Here is a 26,168-nt window from a genome sequence, read left to right on the forward strand (position 1 = left end):
GTACGGGATAATTAACAATTTATTTTAATAGCTCAGACTTTTACACTCGTGGCGATACCAAAGATGTGTATTAATTATATTTTTATGCTTTTTTGGGGGTAAAATTGGAAAAACTGACGTTTTACCTTTTTATTGGGGAGGGATTTTTCCACATTTTTTTTGTTTACATTTTTTTACTTTTATTTTTTTTATTTTTATTTTTTCATTTGATTGCTAATACTGTTCGGTGCTATGCATAGAGCATAGCACTGATCAGTATTATTGGTGATCTTCTGCTCTGGTCTGCTCGATCTCAGACCAGAGCAGAAGACCCCAGAAGACAGCTGGAGCCAGGAGAGGGGACCTCCGGCTGCCATGCTGGATGATCGGATCCCCGCGGCAGCGCTGCGGGCGATCCGATCATCCATTCAAAGTACTGCACAACCGCAAATGCTGTGATCTGTATTGAGCACTGCATCTGAGGTGTTAATGGTGGACATCCGCACGATCGCGGATGTCCGCCATTACCGGCGGGTCCCTGGCTGCTGATAGCAGCCAGGACCTGCCGGGCATGAAGCGAGCACTGGTCCGGTGCTCGTGGTCATGGCGGAGCGTAAATGTATGTCATGGTGCGTTAAGTACTACGGCACCATGACGTACATTTTCGTCCATTGTCGTTAAGGGGTTAAATGGACTCATTAACTCCTTAAGGACCAAGCCCATGTTCCCCTTAAGAATCAGAGCATTTTTTGCACATCTGACCACTGTCACTTTAAGCATTAATAACTCTAAGATGCTATTACTTATGAATTTGATTCAGAGACTGTTTTTTCGTGACATATTCTACTTTAACATAGTGGTAAATTTTCATTGATACTTGCATCATTTCTTGGTGAAAAATTCAAAAAAGTCATGAAAAATTTGAAAATTTTGCATTCTAACTTTGAAGGTCTCTGCTTGTAAGGAAAATAGGCATTTTGAATAAATGTTATATTGATTCACATATACAATATGTCTACTTTATGTTTGCATCATAAAGTTGACATGTTTTTACTTTTGGAAGACATCAGAGGGCTTCAAAGTTCAGCGTCAATTTTCTAATTTCACGAAATTGACAAAATCGGAATTTTTCAGAGATCAGTTCAGTTTTGAAGTGGATTTGAAGGGCAGTCATATTAGAAATACCCCATAAATGACCCCATTATAGAAACTGCACCCCTTAAAGTATTCAAAATGACATTCAGAAAGTTTGTTAACCCTTTAGGCGTTTCACAGGAATAGCAGCAAAGTGAAGGAGAAAATTCAAAATCTTCATTTTTTACACTAGGATGTTTTTGTAGACCCAGTTTTTGAATTTTTATAAGGGGTAAAAGGATAAAAAGACCCCCAAAATTTGTAACCCAATTTCTCTCAAGTAAGGAAATTATGGGGCATGTCGCATTTAGGAAGCCCCTATTGTGCCAGAACAGCAAAAAAACAAAAACAAAAAAACAAAAAACACATGGCATATTATTTTAGAAACTACACCCCTCATGGCACGTAACAAGAGGTACAGTGAGCCTTAACATCCCAAAGGTGTTGGACAACTTTTCGTTAAAGTCTGATGTGTAAATGAAAAGTGTAGTTTCTAAAATAGTATGCCATGTGTTTTTTTTTTTTTTTTTTTTTTTTTTTTTTTTACAAAATGTACCCTTTTTACAAAAGGGTAATGGGAGAAAATGCCCCCAAAATTCGTAACACCATTTCTTCTGAGTATGGAAATACCCCATGTGTGGACATAAAATGCTCTGCGTGCGCACTACAATGCTCAGAAGAGGAGTCACATTTCGCTTTTGGAAAGCAAATTTTGCTGAAATTGTTTTTAAGGGGCATGTCGCATTTAGGAAGCCCCTATGCTGCCAGAACAGCAAAAAAATAAAACGCGCATATGGCATATTATTTTGGAAACTACACCCCTCAAGGAACGTAACAAGGTGTACAGTGATGACTTTTTGTTAAAGTCGAATGTGTGAATGAAAATAAAAAAAATAAAATTCTCACTAAAATGCTGGTTTTTCCCCAAATTTTACAAGGGGAAATTGAAGAAAATGCCCCCCACAATGTTTAACCCCATGTTAGGATTCGGCAAGCTGGAGGTGGATCCTCTGTATCAGAGAGGGATTGGCGTGGACCGTGCCGGCGGACCGGTTCTAAGTTGCTACTGGTATTCACCAGAGCCCGGCGCAAAGCAGGATGGTCTTGAAGCGGCGTTAGCAACCAGGTCGTATCCACCTCTCTGACTGCTGAGATAGGCGCGGTACAAGGGATTAGGCAAGAGCAAGGTCGGACGTAGCAGAAGGTCAGGGCAGGCAGCAAGGATCGTAGTCAGGGGCAACAGCAGAAGATCTGGAACACAGGCTTTGGACAACACTAAACGCTTTCTCTGGCACAAGGCAACAAGATCCGGCCAGGAAGGGAAGGGGAAGTGAGGTTATATAGACAGGGAGCAGGTGGAAGCTAGTTAGACTGATTGGGCCAGGCACCAATCATTGGTGCACTGGCCCTTTAAATCTTAGAGAGCTGGCGCGCGCGCGCCCTAGAGAGCGGAGCCGCGCGCGCCAGAACATGACAGCCGGGACCGGGACAGGTAAGTGGCTTGGGATGCGATTCGCGAACGGGCGCGTCCCGCTATGCGAATTGCATCCCCATCGTGAATGTCAGTGCAGCGCTCCCGGTCCCGGTGACCGGGGCGCTGCAGAGAGGAGAACGCCGCGAGCGCTGCGGGGAGGAGCAGGGACCCGGAGCACTCGGCGTAACACCCCATTTCTTCTGAGTATGGAAATACCCCATATGCGGACAGCAAGTGCTCTGCTGGCGCACTACAATGCGCAGAAGAGAAGGAGCGCCATTGAGCATTTGGAGAGAGAATTTTTTTGAATGGAAGTCAGGGGCCATGTGCATTTACAAAGCCCCAGTGGTGCCAGAACATTGGAACCCTCTACATGTGACCCCATTTTGGAAACTACACCCCTCACAGAATTTAATAAGGGGTGCAGTGAGCAATTACACCCCACTGGCGCTTGACAGATCTTTAGAACAGTGGGCTGTGCAAATGAAAAATTACATTTTTCATTTTCACGGACCACTGTTCCAAAAATCTGTCAGACACCTGTGGGGCGTAAATGCTCACTGCACCCCTTATTACATTACATGAGGGGTGTAGTTTCCAAAATGGGGTCACATGTGGGGGGGTCCACTGTTCTGGCACTATGGGGGCTATGTAAACACAAGTGGCCTTCAATTACGGACAAATTTTTATCAATTTTTTTTGCGTTTATGTCAGAACCATTGTAAAATAAGCCACCCCTGTGCAAATCACCAATTTAGGCCTCAAATGTACATAGTGCGCTCTCACTCCTGAGCCTTGTTGTGCGCCCGCAGAGCATTTACGTCCCCATATGGGGTATTTCCGTACTCCAAAATTTGTAACACAATTTCTCCGGAGGTCTTTTTTTTTTCCCCTTTTACCTCTTGTGAAAATAAAAAGTATGAGCAACACCAGCATGTTAGTGTAAATTTTTTACACTAACAGGCTGGTGTAGACCCCCAACTTTTCCTTTTCATAAAGGGTAAAAGGGAGAAAAAGCCCTCAAAATTTGTAGTGCAATTTCTCCCCCGAGTACGGAAATACCCCATATGTGGCACTAAACTGTTTCCTTGAAATACGACAGGGCTACGAAGCGAGAGAGCGCCATGCGCATTTGAGGACTAAATTATGGATTGCATAGGGGTATTCTACGCCAGCGATTCCCAAACATGGTGCCTCCAGCTGTTGCTAAACTCCCAGCATGCCTGGTCAGTCAGTAGCTGCCCGGAAATGCTGGGAGTTGTTGTTTTGCAACAGCTGGAGTCTCTATTTTGGAAAACACTGCCGTACAATACATTTTCATTTTTATTGTGGGGGACAGTGTAAGGGGGTGTATATGTAGTGTTTTACTCTTTATTTTGTGCTAGTGTAGTATAGTGCTTTTAGGGTACATTCACACAGGCAGGGGTTTGCAGTGAGTTCCCCGCTAGGGGTTTGCGCTGCGGCGGAAAATTTGCTGCAGCTCAAACTTGAAGCAGGAAAACACTGTAAACCCGCCCGTGTGAATGTACCCTGTACATTCACATGGGGGGGGGGGGGGGGGAGAGGGCAAACCTCCAGCTGTTGCAAAACTACAACTCCCAGCATGCACTGACAGACTGCATGCTGGGAGTTGAACTTTTGCAACAGCTGGAGGCGCACTGGTTGGAGGCGCATTGGTTCTGTTACCTAACTCAGTATTTTCCAAACAGTGTGCCTCCAGCTGTTGCAAAACTACAACTACGAGCATGTACTGATCGCCGAAGGGCATGCTGGGAGACGTAATTATGCAACATCTGGAGGGCTACAGTTTAGAGACCACTGTATAGTGGTCTCCAAACTGTAGCCCTCCAGATGTTGCTAGGTAACAACTCACCGGCTTCCGTAGGATCGCCGCACCAACGAGCCGCATCACCGTCCTCTGCGATGGTAAGTGGACCTCCGGCACCGGTCACCCCGCCCGCCGGTCCCCTGCTCTGCCCGGACTACAGTGGGTGTGGGAGCGGGGGAACCGAACTTTAACCCCCTGCCCCAGATCTGCACCCCTGCCACCTCACTCCTATCCCTTCAGGGGGATCGTGGGCGTTTTTGACCACCCCGATCCCCCTTATTTTCCGGGTCACCAGAGACACCAGACAGAGATTCACATCAATTGCTGACATGGGGGGGCTCAGGACCCCCCTGGGCATTGCCACAGGATGCTTGCCGAATGATTTCAGCAGGCATCCCAGTCCGGCGTACAACAGGGACGGAAATTCCCACGGGCGTACAGATATGCCCTTTGTCCTTAAGTACAGGACATCAGGGCGTACCCGTACGCCCGTGTTCCTTAAGGGGTTAAAACAAATTTTTTGCTATTGCACGCCTTATGGTAAATAAAAAATCTTTGATGTACTTTGTTTAAAAATAAAAAAAAGTTCTATGTTATTTGCTTAAAAAGCTGCCACTAGATGTCTCCCAGACCACATTTCTCCCCTATCTCTTGCACAGACTTTGGACTCCTGCTGGCGGAGCAGAAGTCCAAAATTTTGGAAATGCAGTCTGGAGTGCTGAGGGGTGTGTGTTCAGCCTTAGCCAATCATAGCTAAACTCACACTGAACTGCTCTGGGATGTGTGTAGCAGAGTGAGGGAGGAAATTCTCCCCTGCCTGGCTTCAGATGATATCACAGGCTGCTAGGTAAGGCCCCTTCCCAGTCTGTGAATCTGACTGAGCAGAAATTACAGAGCAATATCAAGGTAGTAAACAAACAAACAAAAAAATAATAATAATGCAGGGGGTGGTTTATCATTATGGGGGCAGTGAACTGTTATAACATTTAAAGGAGTTCTCCAACTGAAATATTTTCTCCCCCGCTGTGCCCGGGCTGTAAAACTATACATAATAATGTCAACTTACCTGCCTACGATCCCCCGTTGTTCCGATATCGCTGCCTGTGCTCCGATCCCTGTCAGCTTCTTCTTCCTGCGGGTCGGTGACTTCACTCTGCGCTCAGCCCATCAGCGGCCGCAACGGGACATTGCTGCGGCCGCTGATAGGCTGAGCGCAGAGTGAAGTAACCGACCCGCAGGAAGTGGAAGAGACCGGGACGGCGATATCGGAACAACGGGGGATCGTAGGCAGGTAAGTTGACATTATTATGTCTAGTTTTACAGCCCGGGCACAGCGGGGGTTAAAAGTTTTAGCTTAGAGAACTCCTTTAAGAAGATCATAAGAGGTACTCTAAATTTGTATAAAGTGGCATGTCCCTAATCTAAACATATTTAAAAAGGTTAACTCCGAAACACCACTTGGGGTGGTGTCACGCCGTCCCCTGGCTCCCGCTGTTCCGTCCTCCAAACTTGTTTTGAGTATGTATACTGTAATGAATACCTTATACTTAGATGTGTAGCGTACATTGTGTGCACTGCCTATATTGGTAGCATGTATTATGCACTATGTTGTATTCATATGCATTATGGTTTAAGTTTAGTCTGTGAGGTATTATGCCAGGGTTCAGTGTGACACATTTTGGTGTTTTTCTTCCCCCACTTTTGTGGAAATTTTCTGTGATTTTAAATCAGTGTACCAATAAAATAATAGTTTTTGCATCTTAAGTAAATGACGCCGTTTGTTCTTTCTATAATTACTTGCCCAAAATAAAAAATTGCAGTGTCAACTAAAATACATATTCAATTGAAAACAATGGGACATCCGGTGCATGCTTTGCTGAACACTATTCAGCCTTATAGAAATGTAGTGGTAGAGGCATCCAGCACTGTGCTTGAGGCGGCATCCATAGACTTTGGGCAAGAGCTCTGTAACTAGAGGTTAACCCAGTAATTTCGGATCGGAGTTCTGCGGAACCTAGGGGTTCCGCCAGGCACTGCCAGGGGTTCCGTGATACTCCAGTGGAAAAGATGACACCGGCAAATTTTTATTTTTTTTAAATCTCCCGCCCCGGCCTGTGAGTAGGAAGGGGAAGGAAACCTGTGCACACAGCGTCCCCCTCCCCCTGCAGCGACTTGAGCGAGTCACAGGCATGCAGGCTGGGAAGGGGATAAATGCAATGAGGATGGTGCGCCGGCCCCCTGAACAGCTTCCCGGCCCCCACAGAATGATGTTGAAAAAACAGCTCAGTTAATTAAGGTACTGCACCCTCGCCCCTGTCCACCACAATTTGTCAACCATTTGTTATCCCCCTTCACCCTTGCCCACTTTCCTATCATCCATGTCCACCCTGTCACCCATGTTCACCACCCCTCTGACCACCCCCAGTCTACCCCCTATCACCAATGTCCAACCCCCACTATTCACCCCTCTGACATTTTGTCGCCTGTCACCACCATTACTCCTGTCCACCCCTTTCACCCCCTACGCCCCGTAACCCATGTACACGTCTACAACCATCTGTCACCCACGTACACCCTGCTGTCACCCATGTACACTCCTCTACACCCCACTGTCACTCATGTACACTTCTGTACACACCCAAACACCCCTCTTTTACCCATGTGCACCCCCTCTACACCCCTGTCATCCATGTACACCTTTCTGCACCCCTCTGTTACCCCTTTACGCCCCTGTATTCCTCCTCACTTATTAAAGGGGAATCTTGAGGCTGATGCTGGAAAAGTTCGGAGCCTAATAGGTTTGTTTTGCAGGTTTAACGGTGAAGAATTGTGGCTGGAAGAAATGGTTATGACAGAGAAGAGAACAAGGCGGATTTTAGAAGACGACTTGTGAGTTGCTGTATAAAGCAGCACTGTAATCTACATACTCAGTTAAATTGATATTGTACATTGCGGCTTTTTTCCCCCCTCATCATAGTCGGTAGGAGTACCCCGCGAAAAACTTTTCCGAAAAAGGTTGGGAAACACTGGGTTAATCCATCACCACCTTAGACTAGCTGAGACCAGAGCAGAGAAGTTATTAACCCCTAAGATCAGTCTAGAGCTGTGCCCCCCATCCAGTGGCTCTCCAGCTGATGATGGGAGTTGTAGTCTTAGTCACAGGTTGTTTTATCACTATTATGTATATAAGTAATCCCTGAGCCATGTGATCTCCTGAAGGTAAGAAGTACATGGGATTAGCGGACTCCCCCCCCATAACTCCTTCTCCCTTCGCTATTCTGGATCCTTTTTCCGCAGGATTTTAGCGCATTTCCTGAGGCTTGCAGTTTTGCTGAGCACCACTAGATGTCAGCAGTACAGCGGGCCGCTATTGTCACCACACGAGGGGCTGGTATAATAGGAATGTGATCCCGCTCTGCCCGTATGAAGTCAATGACACAGTACACGTAAAGTACCTCGCTCCCTCCTTCCCTCGGGGTTGCTATAGAAATGGCCCCTAAATGGCCGGGAACTCACTTGTTGCTATGGTAACACCGCAATTTCTCCCCCCTTCTGACGGCCCTCAGTACGGAGATTCGCAGCTCTCGCGGTATCTCCCCTGTCAGCTCCGGACACCGGCAGCACAAAGGAACCGAACAGTGGGGAGGGGGAGGCGGCACCGTGAGTATACCGCGCCGGGCTGCGTTACCTGTAGTGCCGGGCTCTGTCCTTGTGAGCCCCGGGCCATGCTGGTTCCTTGTGCCGGCCAGCTGATAGAGACAAAGCCAGCCAATAGCCATCTTCTTCTAGTTCTGAGCACTATTCCACATCACAGCGCTGCTACTCCTGCACCAGCAGCCATTGGAAATCACCAGCTATAAAGTCTGGATGTCCCATCATAGTATGTGTGGCACATAGGGACCCGCTATCTATAGGGACAGGTAGGGACCAGCTATCTATAGGGACCCGCTATCTATAGGGGCAGGTAGGGACCTGCTATCTATAGGGACCAGCTATCTATAGGGACCCGCTATCTATAGGGGCAGGTAGGGACCTGCTATCTATAGGGACCTGCTATCTATAGGGACAGGTAGGGACCAGCTATCTACAGGGACAGGTAGGGACCTGCTATCTATAGGGACAGGTAGGGACCTGCTATCTACAGGGACCCACTATCTACAGGGGCAGGTAGGGACCCACTATCTATAGGGACAGGTAGGGACCAGCTATCTATAGGGGCAGGTAGGGACCAGCTATCTACAGGGACCCACTATCTACAGGGGCAGGTAGGGACCCGCTATCTATAGGGACCCGCTATCTACAGGGGCAGGTAGGGACCCGCTATCTATAGGGACCCGCTATGTATAGGGACAGGTAGGGACCCGCTATGTATAGGAACAGGTAGGGACCCGCTATGTATAGGGACCGGTAGGGACCCGCTATGTATAGGGACCCGCTATGTATAGGGGCAGGTAGGGACCCGCTATCTATAGGGACCTGCTATGTATAGGGACAGGTAGGGACCCGCTATCTATAGGGACAGATAGGGACCCGCTTCCTATAGGGACAGGTAGGGACCCGCTATGTATAGGGGCAGGTAGGGACCCGCTATGTATAGGGACCCGCTATCTATAGGGGCAGGTAGGGACCCGCTATGTATAGGGGCAGGTAGGGACCCGCTATGTATAGGGGCAGGTAGGGACCCGCTATGTATAGGGACCCGCTATGTATAGGGGCAGGTAGGGACCCACTATCTATAGGGACAGATAGGGACCCGCTATCTATAGGGACAGGTAGGGACCCGCTATGGATAGGGACCCGCTATCTATAGGGGCAGGTAGGGACCCGCTATGTATAGGGACACGCTATGTATAGGGGCAGGTAGGGACCCACTATCTATAGGGACAGATAGGGACCCGCTATCTATAGGGACAGGTAGGGACCCGCTATGTATAGGGGCAGGTAGGGACCCGCTATCTATAGGGACCCGCTATCTATAGGGGCAGGTAGGGACCCGCTATGTATAGGGGCAGGTAGGGACCCGCTATGTATAGGGACCCGCTATCTATAGGGGCAGGTAGGGACCCGCTATGTATAGGGACCCGCTATGTATAGGGGCAGGAAGGGACCCACTATCTATAGGGACAGGCAGGGACCCGCTATCTACAGGGACCCGCTATCTACAGGGGCAGGCAGGGACCCGCTGTCTACAGGGGCAGGCAGGGACCCGCTGTCTACAGGGGCAGGCAGGGACCCGCTGTCTACAGGGGCAGGCAGGGACCCGCTGTCTACAGGGGCAGGCAGGGACCCACTATCTATAGGGACAGGTAGGGACCAGCTAACTATGGGGACCCGCTATCTATAGGGGCAGGTAGGGACCCACTATCTATAGGGACAGGTAGGGACCAGCTAACTATAGGGACCCGCTATCTATAGTGACAGGTAGGGACCCGCTATCTATAGGGACAGGTAGGGACCAGCTAACTATAGGGACCCGCTATCTATAGTGACAGGTAGGGACCCGCTATCTATAGGGGCAGGTAGAGATCCACTATCTATATGGATGTATAAGGATCAGCCATCTATAGGGATATGTAGGGATCAGCTATCAGTAGAGGCTTGAGAATTGCCCATTTAAATAGTTCTCTCTTTTTGGACAACATTCAAAAAATCAAGGACAGACCATGCTTTTTGCACAATAATATATATTTTATCATAAAGATTATAAGGTATACCGGTCTGCAGCTCTATAAAATGGCATTTAACATACTGATAAGTGCCCTGTGGAAGGACCAACAGTAAGATAAAATCATGGACAGATATATTTTTATGAATACTTGGGGGGGGAAACAACCCTAGTTGTGCCAACTTTCATAGGCAACACCAAGGGATTGGTAGGGATCATTGCATCAGGGATCCATGTATAAGCAGGCATATGTAGGGCTCCATGTATCAGTAGGGACATTTAGGGGTCCACGTTTTATCAGTAAGGTCAGGTAGGGATCCGTGAATCAGTAAGAACGTGTAGGGATCCATGTCCATATATCAGTAGGAACATTTATAGGGATTCATGTGTCAGTAGGATCTATAAATCAGTAGGAACATGTAGGGATCAGTGTATTACTAAGGACATGTAGGAATCGGTAGGAACATGTAGGGATCCATGTCCATGTATTAATAGGATCATATAGGGATCCATATATCAGAAGGGATATGTAGGCATCCATGTATTATCAGTAAGGACTTGTAGGCATCCATATATTATAACATGTAGGGATTCATAGATCAGTAGGGATTACATCCATGTATGTGTTGGGTTTTCTGCATGATTCTTTGATTACAGTGTGAACAGGGGGAATATGAGGCTTGGTCCTGTTATTAAGCTGATACAAATGGTGCAGTAACTTTATAGACATGATCGGATGTATGGTAAATTAATAATTGTTATGCTTGCTGGAAGGACATAGGCAACTTCCAGACATGACTTGGGTAACAAGGGATTAGACAGGTACAATCCATTCATTTCAGTCCCTAATAAAAGCACTTTCTTCATATGTGTCGATTGGATGCAGTTCCCACTGAGATGTGTGTTAACTGCTACCCTGATCCATTTCTATACTTTTTATAAATGTTTTCTGTTGAACTGCCTGTATACTGTGTATGTATGAACACTAGAAAGCATATATGGTGTGAATTGTATTATTCGGTGCATACAGTGGCTGACCGCCCTCTAGTCATCCAGAACGCTCCGCTCCAGCGCCCTTTCTTACCTTGGTTAATTATTTGCAGGTATAATCTCAGCCGTCCTCACTCACAACAATGGCGACGCCAGCAGCAGTGAACCCCAGCGGTGAGTACTCCTATCTAGTTGGTATTCTGTTGCTTTTTTCCTTCTAATCTAGACATCTTTGATGATGTTATGGATCAGAGATTTTCCTTATCAGGTTTCTTATAATCCTGAAAAAAATTATTATTCTGGTTTAACCAGATCTCCAGACTCTTATCTCTTTGAGGATTATTTCCTTCAATTCCTCACCGATGGTATACATGTTTGTCGTTTATAACTATTTGTGGTCAGGGCAACCATCAGAAAGCCTCGAACCTAACTACCCCTGTACTACAATGTAGCATAAATAGTGACCTGAGGTTGACCAAGCATGATGACTGAGTAAGACTTGTGTATGTATAATATATATATATATATATATATATATATATATATATATATACACATACACACACACACACACACACACACACAGTAAGCGGCTTGAATTGTGCCCTAGCCGCCGAATGAAAGTACGCCATTAAAGTAAGGAAAAAAATTTAAAAAAATCAAACCAGTAGGGTAATTAACCCCTTAAAGACATAGCATTTTTCAGTTTTTTTCCTCCTTACCTTTTAAAAATCATAACCCTTTTAATTTTGCACCTAAAAGTCCATATGATGGCTTATTTTTTACGCCACCAATTCTACTTTGTAATGACATCAGTCATTTTACCCAAAAATCTATGGCAAAAGAAAAAAAAAAAAATCATCATTGTACGACAAAGTGGAAGAGAAAAAAAACCCCCGCCATTTTGTAACTTTTGGGGGCTTCCGTTTCTACGCAGTACATTTTTTGGCATTCTGTAGGTCCATGGGATTAAAAATGATACCCTACTTATAGGCTGGAAAGAAAAATCATAACTACATGCAGGAAATTTATATGTAGAAAATTGTCCTCTTCTGACCCCTATAAAACTATTTTTTCCACGTGCAGGGCGGTATGAGGGCTCAATTTTTGCACTGTGATCTGACGTTTTTATCAGTACCATTTTTGTTTTGATCGCTTTTTATGGTATAAAAATTGACCAAATATACGCTATTTTGGACTCTGGAATTTTTTTGCGCGTACGCCATTGACCGGGCGGTTTAAATAACAATATATTTTTATATTTCAGACATTTACGCACGCGGCGATACGTATGTTTATTTTTATTTACAAGGGGTTAATTCAAACTTTTATTAGGGAAGGTGTTAAAACACATTTATTTACTTTTTTTTTCTCAATATTATAGCCCCCATAGGGGACTATAACATGCAGTACATTGATTCATTACAATGATCAATGCCGTTGCAATGATGGATTTCAGGCTTGGAGCAATCAATCACTGATCGAACACGCAGGAGGCAGGTAAGGCACCCTCCTGATGTGTTCTAGCTGATCGGGACATCTCGATTTTACCGCAATGATCAGCCCAACTGAGCTGCCGGGAAGCTTTTACTTTAGACGCGGCGATCAAATTTGAAGCGTTAATGCCGGACATCTGCCTGAACAACGATGTCCTGCATTAGCCACGGGTCCCGGCTGCTGATAGCAGCTGGGACAGTGCGGGTATGATGCGAGCTCAGCTCTTGAGCTTGCTTCGTAACTATTCCGTGCCGCAGCGCCATTTATAAACTGTGTTTTGCGGCAAGGGTTTAAAGATACACAGAAAATTTTATATCTGTACCATGAGGATCTTTGAGTAATCCTATGACCACTGAAGATTACCATACGTGGATAGTGACATAGTACAATATGCTAATCGTAACATGAATAAGTACTTAATAAAGCAGTGACCACGGTTTATATTGTGTATGAAGTACGCACGTGGTAAGCCTCATAAATGACAAGCTACTTACTTATCCATACCTGCTCCTTACGACATTATGTTGAACCAGGATAATCCGAATACCTTCTCTAGAGTGAACCCCTGTTGCACCTCAAGTAGCCTAAAATCTAAATTGCAAAACATAATAGAGCGGGTAGGTGAAATGAAAGCGTAAATGAACATACGGTAATATCCTGACATTCTACAAGTGGCAACAATGACAGAAGGAATTTGTGTTAAACAGATACACTCCCAATTAATCTCAGTATACCCTGGAAGAAAGGAATACTCTCACTACTCGATGAACGCTCTGTGAATCAGACTCTGAAGCAATCTAGCCTGACTACCTGTATACTTAACCGAACTCAACATGACCGATGGTAGCTGTATACATGACATATCTTTGCATAACCATCGAGCCTGTGGAAGTGAAAATCTTAACGTAACCATCGTGCCTATAGTCGCGACATGACAATGCGTAGTCATCGTTCCTGTGGTCGTGGCAGGGAATTACTTACCATGGTGCCTGTGACAGGATATAGCGTAACCATCGTGTCTGCAGTTGTTACGGGGCATTGCGTAACCATCGTACCTGTAGTCGTGACAGGACATGGCGTAACCATGGTGCCTGTAGTCGTGACAGGACATTACTTACCATTATGCCTGTAGTTGTGACCGGACAACACGCAACCATCATGCCTGTAGTCGTGACAGGACAGAGCATGACCATTGTGCCTGAAGACATAACAGGTCTTTGGAAAAATCATTGTGCCTGTGGACGTGACAAGTCTTACGTAAACATTGTGCCTGCAGGTGAAACAGACCTGAACAAATGAGACACATTATAGCAATGACATCCCTGACAATCTAGTCAAGTGAAGACAAGACCTAACCAAAAGCAGTTATGACAGCCTAAAGACAACAGACCATCTTACCGGACCATCCACCATATGCAACAGCCTAACCATAATCAACCCGAAAACATAAACACAACAGAAATGCTTAAAGGGGTCCTCCGCCCCTAGACATCTTATCCCCTATCGAAAGGATAGGGGACCCCCGGGATCTCTGCTGCAGCACCCACCTGTTGCGGCTTCCGGCAACTCTGGAGGCTCTCATCCTAACGCCTCACGACCACGGTGACGGGAGATTGTGACTGTCACGCCCCCTCCCATAGACTTGCATTGAGGGGCGGGGAGTGACATCACACGGGGGCGGAGTCGTGACGTCATAATCTCACGTCACCGTGGTCGGGAGCTGAAGCCTCCAGCGTTTCTGGAAGCCGCAACAGGTGGGTGCTGCAGCCGAGATTCCGGGGCTCCCCAGCGGCTGGACCCCCGCGATATGACATCTTATCCCCTATCCTTTCGATAGGCGAAGTACCCCTTTAAACAACCGCTAAAAAAACATGTGTGTAACCCTATGTGTATAACATATGCCTGGTAGCTCTAACATGGACAGCCTAAGCCAGTGGACCTGAATATGAGAAAACAGTAATGATGCTATAAAGAGCTTAGGAAACGAGCAAGGCCTGAGTATCAAACCTGAAAAATACCGCGAATACTGACATACCTACACTCATACACAGTTTACGTGTGAATTGGTGGCGTGTACTTGATGAATTATTAGTAATGCAGGAACATGCATCCTAAGCACACAGCATAATAGTGAAACAACCTGTGACAGCTTGAACTTCGACTAAGATACCTGAACAATTGTTTAGTCTTGAGAAGAGACGTTTAAGGGGGGATATGATAAACGTATATAAGTATATAAATGGCCCATACAAAAAATATGGAGAAAAACTGTTCCAGGTTAAACCCCCCCAAAGGACGAGGGGGCACTCCCTCCGTCTGGAGAAGAAAAAGTTTAGTCTAAAGGGGTGACACGCCTTCTTTACCGTGAGGACTGTGAATTTATGGAACGGTCTACCTCAGGAACTGGTCACAGCAGGAACAATTAACAGCTTTAAAACAGGGTTAGATACATTCCTGGAACAAAATAACATTAATGCTTATGCAGAATTATAAAACTACATCCCTTTCCCTTATCCCCTTACACTTCAATTCCCTGGTTTGACTTGATGGACGTATGTCTTTTTTCAACCATACTAACTATGTAACAGACACGATGGATACCTGAACAGACACAATGCTATCTTGATAGTCCAGGCTTGAATGTAGTGACAGCCTGAATAGTGTGACAGACCTACAAGCGTGCCTAAAACCCAACCTTATTTCATGAGAAAATTGGTGGAGACACTATCGGGGCAACCTGAAACATGACTGACCCTAAACATAGCAAACCTACACACATGATAACACAGTAGAACTAACATCATAGCCACCAAAGAAGACAAAAGCACTGAATACATGAGGCAGCATGACCGTAAAGTGGAAGGGACAGCCCATTACTTAGCACACTCTAAACACTTGAAACGTGACAATGCTAACCGGTACGTATTACTAACAGCAACATTGATATGCAGCACCGAGTGTACGCCCACTAGATTTTATATTTGTGCAAAATTTATCAAAGGACGTGCGCAACTTTTGTAAATTTTGAGTTTGAACAAGAGCGTAAATTAAACAGGCAGTGTAAAAGGGTAGATCTGTGTCTACAATAGACACCTAATTATTAATGTCCCCCTTTATGCATATGTATAACAAGAAGCAAAGTATAAAACTGTACCTGACCTCTATTTGTATGGAGCGTTAGTGACGTACGCATAAAATGCTGCATACCTAGCGTATATGTGATATGGCAACATGTATATGCTATAGTAACAAGTACATGGAAACTAGCTGTAGTAATGTAATAATGGTATATCAACTATAGTAAATGTATGTGGTGAGAAATGCTATATAATGAAGGATGCCAGGAATATACACCAGTCAGGAAATAATTCATGTGCACGAATGCCCACTACAGAAACACAAACATCTATACTACACTTATGGAAACACACATAAATCCATGATACGGAAATAATCAAAATCTAGATCTATAAAACATATGTCTATAATGCAATCTAAAACACATGCAAGGTACTCACGACCTGACAAACCAAGCCTGAATACACGCTGTTGTGACTTATACTACGTAAAGTGGGCAGGGTATTACAACATATTCATTATACAATAATCTATAAGCGATACAGCCTTGTATATCTGGTGTTGGAAAGGTATTAAAAGACATGGCAACGCACACAAAAAAATGCCAAGATATGAAAAAGACATGGCAACATATGAAGGGCATGGCAACGCATGAAAACCTACCGTACAAAAACCATGGCACTATATAAAGGACGTATGAAAAACACGGTAAGGAATGCTAGCCATGCATGCAATATAATGGAACACATAAATGGTATATAATGTACATATAGCATGGCAACTTATAAAATGGTATAATAACGTATAGCAGTCAAAGTCATGAAAACAAGGCAGGGAAACCTTGAAATGGCATGGTAATGCATGAACAACATGGCGACGCATGAATTAGCATGGTGGCGCCTATAATGGCATAGTGACACGATATAGCACCTTGACACATGTAATGCACAGTGACGCATGTTACAGCATAGTGACGCATGTTATACAATAGTAACGCATGTAATGCACAGTGACACGTAATACCAAAGTGACGCATGTAATGCACAGTGACACATAATACCTTAGTGACGCATGTAATGCATAGTGACGCATGTAATGCAGTGGCATGATGTACCATAGTGACGCATGGAATACAATAGTGACACATGTAACTGCACAGTGACATGTAATACCATAGTGACGCATGTAATGCACAGTGACACGTAATACCATAGTGACGCATGTAATGCACAGTGACACGTAATACCATAGTGACGCATGTAATGCACAGTGACACGTAATACCATAGTGACGCATGTAATGCATAGTGACGCATGTAATGCAGTGGCATGATGTACCATAGTGACGCACGGAATACAATAGTGACACATGTAACTGCACAGTGACACGTAATACCATAGTGACGCATGTAATGCACAGTGACACGTAATACCATAGTGACGCATGTAATGCACAGTGACATGATGTACCATAGTGATGCACGGAATGCAATAGTGACGCATGTAATGCACAATGACATGATGTACCATAGTGACGCATGTAATACAATAGTGACGCATGTAATGCACAGTGACACGTAATACCATAGTGACGCATGTAATGCACAGTGACACGTAATACCATAGTGACGCATGTAATGCATAGTGACGCATGTAATGCAGGGGCATGATGTACCATAGTGATGCACGGAATACAATAGTGACACATGTAACTGCACAGTGACACGTAATACCATAGTGACGCATGTAATGCACAGTGACATGATGTACCATAGTGACGCACGGAATACAATAGTGACACATGTAACTGCACAGTGACACGTAATACCATAGTGACGCATGTAATGCACAGTGACATGATGTACCATAGTGACGCATGTAACTGCACAGTGACACGTAATACCATAGTGACGCATGTAATGCACAGTGACATGATGTACCATAGTGACGCACGGAATGCAATAGTGACACATGTAACTGCACAGTGACACGTAATACCATAGTGACGCATGTAATGCACAGTGACATGATGTACCATAGTGACGCACGGAATACCATAGTGACACATGTAACTGCACAGTGACACGTAATACCATAGTGACGCATGTAATGCACAGTGACATGATGTACCATAGTGACGCACGGAATGCAATAGTGACACATGTAACTGCACAGTGACACGTAATACCATATTGACGCATGTAATGCACAGTGACATGATGTACCATAGTGACGCATGTAACTGCACAGTGACACGTAATACCATAGTGACGCACGGAATGCACAGTGACGCACGTAACAGAACAGTGATGCATGTAATGAACAGTGACATGATGTACCATAGTGATGCATGTAACAGCACAGTGACGCATGAAGTAGCACATCGATGCATGTAACAGCACAGTGGCGCATGTAACAGCATGATAACACATACTAGACATGGTGCTGTATGCAAAGTGTATCCAACAGCATTGTAAAGTAACATATGCCTGGTGTAGTAATATATACATGGAAAGGTGATGTATGCATAGCAAGGTAATGATGTCATATTAGTAACATGAGTTGTTTACACCTACACAGTATAATGAAATGACAACTTATCCAAGCCCTGAAAGGGGGACAACATTCTCTCAGAGACAGAACATGTCCAACACTGTAACATTTAAGGGGGCCCAACTGTCTGCAGTAGAACCTAACAGCCGAATCCAAAGTAGCATGCACCAACACGGAGAGTTATGACTCTTATGATTCCACAAGTAAAACCAAACCTTCGCCAGCAGATGACCCCTCCACCTGTAGGAGCTCTCTATTAGCTGATTAAGAGCCTAGGCCAATGTTTCCCAACTGGTGTGCTTCCAGCTGTTGCAAAACTACAACTCCCAGAAAGCCAAAGCCAAAGAAATACAGCTATACCAGCCATCAACCCAGCTTGCTTATAACCTAAAGCCCGCACACTGCCTGTACCATGACAGCCAAAGCCCCTAGTTAATGTGACATCCCTGCCATCACCCCCTGCCGTTGGAAGATATAAACTGCCGGAGCGGTGCGGCATGCTACCCGCGGATGTTCACAAACTCCGTTCTTCTCATAGACTCCTGAATGCTGCCGAATCTGAATGAGAGCTCCCGCTAACAGGAACACAAGCCGTGATGATGTCAGTGTAGGAGACGACCTGAGTGCTTTAAGTTGGGACAGTAGCCCCTCCGATAACAGGTGCGAAAGCCTAACACACCAGTGACACATTAGACATAATTAAGGATGACGTCGACTGCTGCCTGTGAGTGCAGTGTGAAGGAGTTGCCCCTCCCACAAATATGGCTAATTTAGCCTAACAGACTTTATTACCGTATGTGCTGATTTTCATTTTAGCTTGTGCTTATACCCATCAACCAGTCACAAAAGACAGTCTTGGAGTGTAAAGCATGGGGGGTGAAGAGAACCTACTAAATAATGCAGCTGAACTTCAGTCGCTCAGTTACTAACTAGAGCTGAGCTCCTATAAAGCAAAGCCAAAAATAAGTAACGATGGATCCTGCAGCCAATGACTATGACTAGTTCATGATGGATCAGACCTAAACACCAGCCTTTTGTCCAACTCTAAGGCCGGGTTCACACTTCAAAATTTCCTGAGGACAAAATCCGTCTGGAGATTCCAACAGAATCAGCCTGTGCTAGGACAGCCGTCCCTATAGACAGCAATGTCTGCGGTGAGGATTCTACCAGAACATTGAGCAGGTTCAATGTTCTGGTTACATTTTGGATGGGTTAAGGGAAAACCTATTCACCTGCATGTTACTTTCAAGCAGCGTAATTTCCAACCTAAATTCCTGAGCGGAGTTCTGGTCGGAAATTCCATAATGTAAACCTGACTTAAGGGTAATGTTCACACAGAATATCTTTCTCTCAGAAAATAGACCATGAAATAGCTGGCGGAAATCCAAGGCATACCTCATACATTTGCTGTACACTTCACCCCCTGTTTGACACATGTATCAGGCGGAATGTGACATGAAATTTTCCGACATGGATTTCAAATCTCCTTGGAAAGAATATGTACTGCAGCTCAGTGAGATAATACTATACTAACTGTTGTGTTTTTTTACTTTACCAAAGGAATTAATTAAAGGAGAGATGTGCTGGTGGTTTATATGGAGGCACTCTTGACAGTGATTGACAGGCTAATGTGTAGGCAGACACTGCTGGGAGGAGCGCGGTAGGCAGAGGGAGCGCATACAGTGACATATAATTTGGTGCCAGAATTTGTTGTGCCACCTTTGCATGATGCATATTTTACTTAATTGATTTCACTGCACTTCTGGGAGGGTGTAATGATGGGAGTCTATACTGCTTTGACCTGCTCTTATGGTTCCATATACCTTCAATAGCTGTTCAACAAAAGCTTATTAAGCTGACAGCTTTTCCCCATATACTTGCACACTCAGCTGAATTTTTTTTGATGGGTGATGTCATTGAGTCATTGTCAGACACTTGCACGGTTTATAGCCCTTAAAGAGGACATTGATTTAGTGACATTGATTTAGCCTTTGGCTGTCCAGGCATGCTGGGAGTTGTAGTTATGAAACAGCTGGAGGCACCCTGGTTGGGATACACAGGCCTAGACAGTGCAGGTATATGACACCCAGAGTTATAAGAAAAGGTGTTCCACAATTGTTATCTAATGGAGAATGCATGTGTTTCAGTAAATACATACATTCTCTATTAAATAGCAATTATAAATCAAAAACATTGTCAATACTTCTTTCATGTGAAGGCAGACACATGTACACTTTAGAATGATAGTGCTGGTAATAAACAAAATAACCAATACATGTAGAAGGAAACAGCTCCACTGTAGTCCATGGTCTATGGCTGCCATTGTAGCTTGAATTTAATGAAGATGCACAACCATTTACAGTACAAAAGTGGAGCTGTTTCAGACTTATTTTTCTAATGCCAGATAACTTTTTTAAAGAATTGTAGAGCACTTGAGGTCCCAGTCATTGACTTGAAGTATACTGCAGCCATTTAGAGCTGTCTGTCTATATTCTGCATCCAGATGAGGTATGACAGCTAGCATCTGCAGGGCATTGACAGGATACATATTGACATGACCATCAGTACCTGGATTTTGCTTGTGGCAAAAAATGTACAATTTGTATCCTGTGTCATCCAAGTATTTGTTGCTTTAAACAAGTGTGGATTCCATCAGAGGGAATTAGAAAAAAAATCAACATATGTATGTTCCGCGTATATGTCGTGTATGTCTGCATGAATATTCCGCACAGACATTCCGCAGCAGCAGAGTCCCATTGATTTCAATGGGATTCTGCTGCACTGTTCACATGGTGTGGAAATTCAGATTCCGGCATCCGCAAAAGAAGAACAGACTTGTCTATTTAGGGTGCGTTCCCACAGGGTGTATACGCAGCGTATTTGAAGCTGCGCAAAATGTATGGCAGCAGCGGGAAATACGCTGTGTATTCCTTGCTCACTATACACACAGGGCTTTCTGACGGCAGCCCTATGTGTGTAGTGAGTTTTGGAGGCGGGGCCGTGTGCCGGAGTCTCTGTGACGCGCGGCTCCGCCTCCAAAACTCACTGCACACATAGGGCTGCCGTTGGAAAGCCCTGTGTGTATAGTGAGCAAGGGATACGCAGCATATTTCCCGCTGCTGCCGTACATTTTGCGCAGCGTCAAATACGCTGCGTATACGCCCTGTGGGAACGCACCCTAATTCTGCGGAGCGCACAAGGAAATGCATTGCTGTCTGAGAGATGGTGGATTTCCAAGTGGTCCTAGGGCCTGCCGGTTAGTCAAACGTGTGGAATGCCAACATTTGTTTTTTGTGCAGACATTCCCCACATTTTATGCCCCTATAAACATAGCCTTTATTGTGCATTTTTATTATAACAGTGTTCTTAACCTTTTGTTAAGTTATGTTCCATGCACTTTTCTGTTTGTCTGGCATAGCCTACACTTGCTGACGATGTGTTTAAAGCATTAGTGATACTTAGAAAACTACAGAAAACTACTGACTATAATGTGATATGAGATTCTTTTTGTTTTTCTATTGGTGCATTCTGCAATGTGTTCCAAGGCTTCCAACAGAACAACAGAAACCTAAGACGTATACATTGATTTAGTGACATTGATTTAGCCTTTGGCTGTCCAGGCATGCTGGGAGTTGTAGTTATGAAACAGCTGGATGCACCCTGGTTGGGATACACAATTCCTATGATCTTGTTCCTTTGGAGATAAGCAGCATCTGATTTGTCTGATGCCAGGTTTCATGGCTTATCCTAGGCCATTTATAGCAATAGTGCTGCATGTTTGGCTGATCTGAGCATGTATGTTAATGGGAAAGTAGTGAAAGATCACTAGCTTTCTGAAGTGTATGGCCAGCTTCAGTCAGTATGTTTGGGCACTGTGTATCTAGGGCTGGACGATCAAGTCTATTAGATTAATTCTACATATCAGGGATATAAGAATTCTGGATATGCCTAAAATTGGGAAATCGATTTAAAAAGTATCTGTCACCAAATAAACTTTTCTTAATGAACTCAGGCTATGTTCCCTAACTACTCCTAACACCACTTCTACCCTTAAAGGGAACCAGTCATCATATTCTACCCTATATAATGCTTGGCAAAGCTTTATATAGGGTAAAATCTTTATCCTCACCATACCCAGGGGACGCTCCTGCTCCGAGGGATGGTGAAAATATGAAGTTATAAACTAGTCCCCGTCGGCCCCGTAAATAATCCCCTGGGTGGGGAGCTCCTCTTACCTAGTCCTGTGTCTTTGGTAGGCAGCGACGCCCCCTCGGCTTGATTGACGGGCTGCGTCATTACTTTGCTCTGTCTGTTCAGTGAGGGGGAGGGGGCTTCTCTGTTGTCTGAAGACACAGGACCAGGTGAGAGGAGCTCCCCCTGCACAGGGGACTACTTATGGGGCCGGCGGGGAGCATCTTATAAGTTCATATCCTCACCATCCCTGGGGGCAGGAGTGACCCTGGGGATCGTGAGGATAGAGATCTCCCAGCAGAAGAAAGTGGGCATTTCCCAGCAGGCATGACATCACTGAAGCCTGCTGGGGGACCACTTCTGCCCTCACATTGTTGCAGTTCTGTGATGAATAGAAGACCTCAGGCTCTGTGCAGCTTTCAATGAGGCTCTATGCATGTTTCAGTGAGGCTCATTGCAGCTGTCAATCAAGCTCAGAGCAGAGAAACACTTCCTGAGTTTTGTATCCTGCCAGACCAGGAGGAGACCAAACTCACTGTATTAATTGCAGCAGGGAACAGAACAGAGCCACCTAGTGGCCGTTTTTTCTATTACATTTTAAACATATTTATGTTGATAATTTTAAAAGCAAGTGAATAGGAAAGTGTCTGCTAATTACACAAGGAACACTATATTAAAAGTTTTATTTGGTGACAGGTACTCTTTAAGCCCTGTCTCTATGGCAGTAGAGCTGTAGCCAGGTCCCCTTATGTCTACTGCTTTGTAGTACAGAAGAGACTTTATAGGCAACTTTGTTATTGTAGCTGAGTCCAAAGTCTCTTGTATTGGTATCTAAAGAGCAAAGTTAGTGAGTAGGGTCATCTATCTTATGTGTATGATGGCTTCTTTACCCCACCCCAAGAGAAGATGTCAGGGGAAAGAAGGATCAGGCATGCGGAACTTTAACACCTGATTTTTGTTCTCAAAGAGATCATATTGCCTCACCTGTCTGTTTTAGTAAATACTTATATCCACATGAAATAACAATCTCTTTTTATAGCAAAAAATAAAATAAAAAATCTTAGTAGAAAAATGGGCACTTACCCTTTTGGCCTAGAGGACTCTGGTGGCTGCCGATGTTTGTTTTGTTCCCTTGCCATTAGAGCGAATTTTATATGAAGTAATATAGGCTATGATTTAAAGGGTCAGTGCCCATTTTTTCCTACTAAGAATTTTTTAGTGTAAACCTTTGCCGGGGTGTGTTTACATGTAAGCACCACCCTGCACGCTTTTGTTTCCCTACTTATATGCAGATGTTTGCTTAGCTTTTCCTTATCCCCATAATTTATAACCGTGGTGCCAACCGCATAATCTTCTGTGCCTAGTGCAGTGTTTCCCAACCAGGGTGCCTCCAGCTAATGCAAAACTACAACTCCCAGCATGCCTGGACAGCCAAAGGCTGTCCAGGCATCCTGGGAGTTGTAATCTTGCAACAGCTGGAGGCACCCTGGTTGGGAAACACTGGCCTAGTGTTTTTTCTTATAGTATTGAGCTATTCCCCTTATTTGTACTAGAAATGTATGACTAAATAGCCAACTGGGTTTCACCAGTCAACGGCTGTCTGGGCATGCTGGGAGATGTAGTTGTGCAACATCTGGAGGTCCACAGTTTGGAGACCCCTGCTGTAGAGGCATTGTTTTTCTGTGAAATACATTTACTGATGATCACCTTGTGTTCTCCTTTTTAGTGGTTTACTGGACATACTGGGAGTTGTAGTTTTGCAACATCTGTAGGTCCACAGTTTGGAGACCACTGCAATAAGGGGTTGTCTTCATAGGAACTTTTGTTTTATAGCAGGGCTACTCAAATTGTATGGCGCCCCCTAGTTTTCACTAAAGTGACTATACCTTTCCCTGGCTGCAACAATCTCTGGTTAAGCCAAATTATTGACTTAATTTGTATTTATAATATTCTATAGAGTTTACGGGAGAAATAGTGGGTGAGGTCCGAGTCAAAAAAAAATAGTCCTTGCTTAAAGCATTCATTCCATTGTGTACACAAGTTTTTTGTGAGATCTCACACACATCCACTTTCAGTCACTATTGGTTTTACCACAAATTCGACTTTTATGACATTTCTAGTTATTATGGAATAAAAAGTCCATATGAAATGGTGTAAAATTCTATGGTTAGAAAACCCCAAAGGTCTGTCCGGCTTTCGGACAGGGAGAGTCCGTGTACTGCATGTGAGTATGCCGCTTTGTTGTGCATTAGACACAAATCCCAGTATCCAACCTGTTAGATTTGAGGTTTTCTTAAAGGTGTATGACAGGGTCTGGCTATTGAGAGTGTTTCGTGCAGGCAGCTGAATCACGATCACTGTGAATACAGGCAGCTAGGGATGTTGTCTTGTTCTGAGCTGAATACAAATTCTCGCCCCCTCCTCCATCCCAGCCATTGCTGCCAGGTTTCTTGCATACTGATGATGCTGTGTTCTCAGTACAAGACTCTCTACTAGGAGGAAACGGCTTCAGCTCTCATTTATTCATTCTATTGGAGGTAAAAGTTTATTGTTTCTGGCTTCTCACCCATTCTTGCCTTAATAAGTCGGGGGTTACCCCTGCGTGTACTGTGTTTTTTCGGCCTAGCTTACCAGGGTCTTTGTTTGCGGTGGTCGTCTTGGGAAGTAGATCAATCTCCGCTCGGTTTAACAGATGGTTTGTGGACTCTGCATTATTACCAATTCATTTGTGGAGCAGAACAGCTTCTTCTGTGACACAAATCTCACTTTAGGTTTCTTTAAAAAAAAAAAAAAAAAATTCTGTGCGATTCCTTTTGGCTCAGGTACTTAGATTTTGACAGCGTTGTCTCTTGCAAAGTATAAATGTAAGAAGTAATCTTGACATCTTAAGTAAGATTGATAAGTCTTTAGGCAGTGTCTTGGCTATCGCATGTATGTACAGCATTGAGTCATTCATCTATTATAATTTCACTTGTCCCCCGGGGCTTCCTGTGACGTCCTATATAGTATTCACTTTCCTTAGTATCCATAAGAAAATGAATCTAGATAGAACAATGCCATCTAAAGGTTATTGTGCAGCTCATATGAAGCACATTCTGTATGATTTTATTGAATCTAGGGTTTCGTAATTCATATTTTTGATTTTGGTTTACAGAAATGACCACAGACATACCAGGATCTGTAACTTTACCTGGAGCTCCCATGACTGCTGGGCAGGTGAGAATGACTGGCCCCTTGCCATCACGGGGTGGAAAGCGACGGTCAGGGTAAGTAAATCAATGTCCTTTACCATGTGCAACAGTGACCATTCAGCTGATATTGAGATGGGAGTAGAACACTCTAAGATTCAACAACCTACCTTTATTTACTTCCATATAGCGGTCAAAACTGTAGACTCCATCCAGCTCATTCAAATAAATTGGGTGCGGCGCAGGTCCAGCAGGGATACGGCAGTGGACGTTTTTTACATTCTCCTGCCGATTCCAGCTGCCATATTCCCAAAATATGGTGTAAATGCCCCCCTACATACAATATATCCTTTTTTGCTCCATTTTGCTTATACATGTATGAAAGAAGAAAGGATCCGGCTAATGGATGAAGGAAGTTTTTGTTCATTTATTTCTGAAAGTTGCATAAAACATAGCAGAGACTTCAGTTGAACTATCCCCAACTTGTTTCTAGTATATAGCAACGCCCTTAGTCATGGTGCCCTCTGACCTATATGCCGGACATTTATAACAGGAGATCCAGTCAAAGAACACATACACCTATACAGCTCAG

General features: G+C 44.5%; 2 protein-coding genes across 16 annotated transcripts in view; one reads left to right on the forward strand and one right to left on the reverse strand.

Annotated features, from left to right (window-relative positions):
- Positions 1-26,168, reverse strand: part of LOC130368383 (mesoderm posterior protein 2-like) — a 134,304-nt gene that overhangs the window by 93,956 nt on the left and 14,180 nt on the right. For 4 of the 14 annotated variants that reach the window (XR_008892441.1, XR_008892442.1, XM_056571950.1 and 1 more), the window contains exon 1: positions 7,871-7,917. The exons of 3 other annotated variants lie outside the window; for them this stretch is intronic. The gene's annotated coding sequence lies outside the window, so the exon portion shown is untranslated. 7 more of the 14 variants (XM_056571952.1, XM_056571958.1, XR_008892444.1 and 4 more) reach the window with 6 other exon arrangements.
- ARNT2 (aryl hydrocarbon receptor nuclear translocator 2) overlaps positions 7,938-26,168 on the forward strand; it is a 144,488-nt gene continuing 126,257 nt past the window's right edge. The window contains exons 1-3 of one of the 2 annotated variants that reach the window (XM_056571943.1): positions 7,938-8,075; positions 11,184-11,244; positions 25,543-25,654. In XM_056571943.1, the coding sequence (XP_056427918.1) occupies positions 11,214-11,244; positions 25,543-25,654 (143 nt within the window). In that variant the 5' untranslated portion in view covers positions 7,938-8,075; positions 11,184-11,213. Of the gene's footprint in view, positions 8,076-11,183; positions 11,245-24,776; positions 24,926-25,542; positions 25,655-26,168 lie in introns of those variants that run through there. The other variant, XM_056571944.1, reaches the window with a different exon arrangement.

The sequence above is a fragment of the Hyla sarda genome, chromosome 4, assembly GCF_029499605.1.
Source record: "Hyla sarda isolate aHylSar1 chromosome 4, aHylSar1.hap1, whole genome shotgun sequence".
NCBI lineage: Eukaryota > Metazoa > Chordata > Amphibia > Anura > Hylidae > Hyla > Hyla sarda.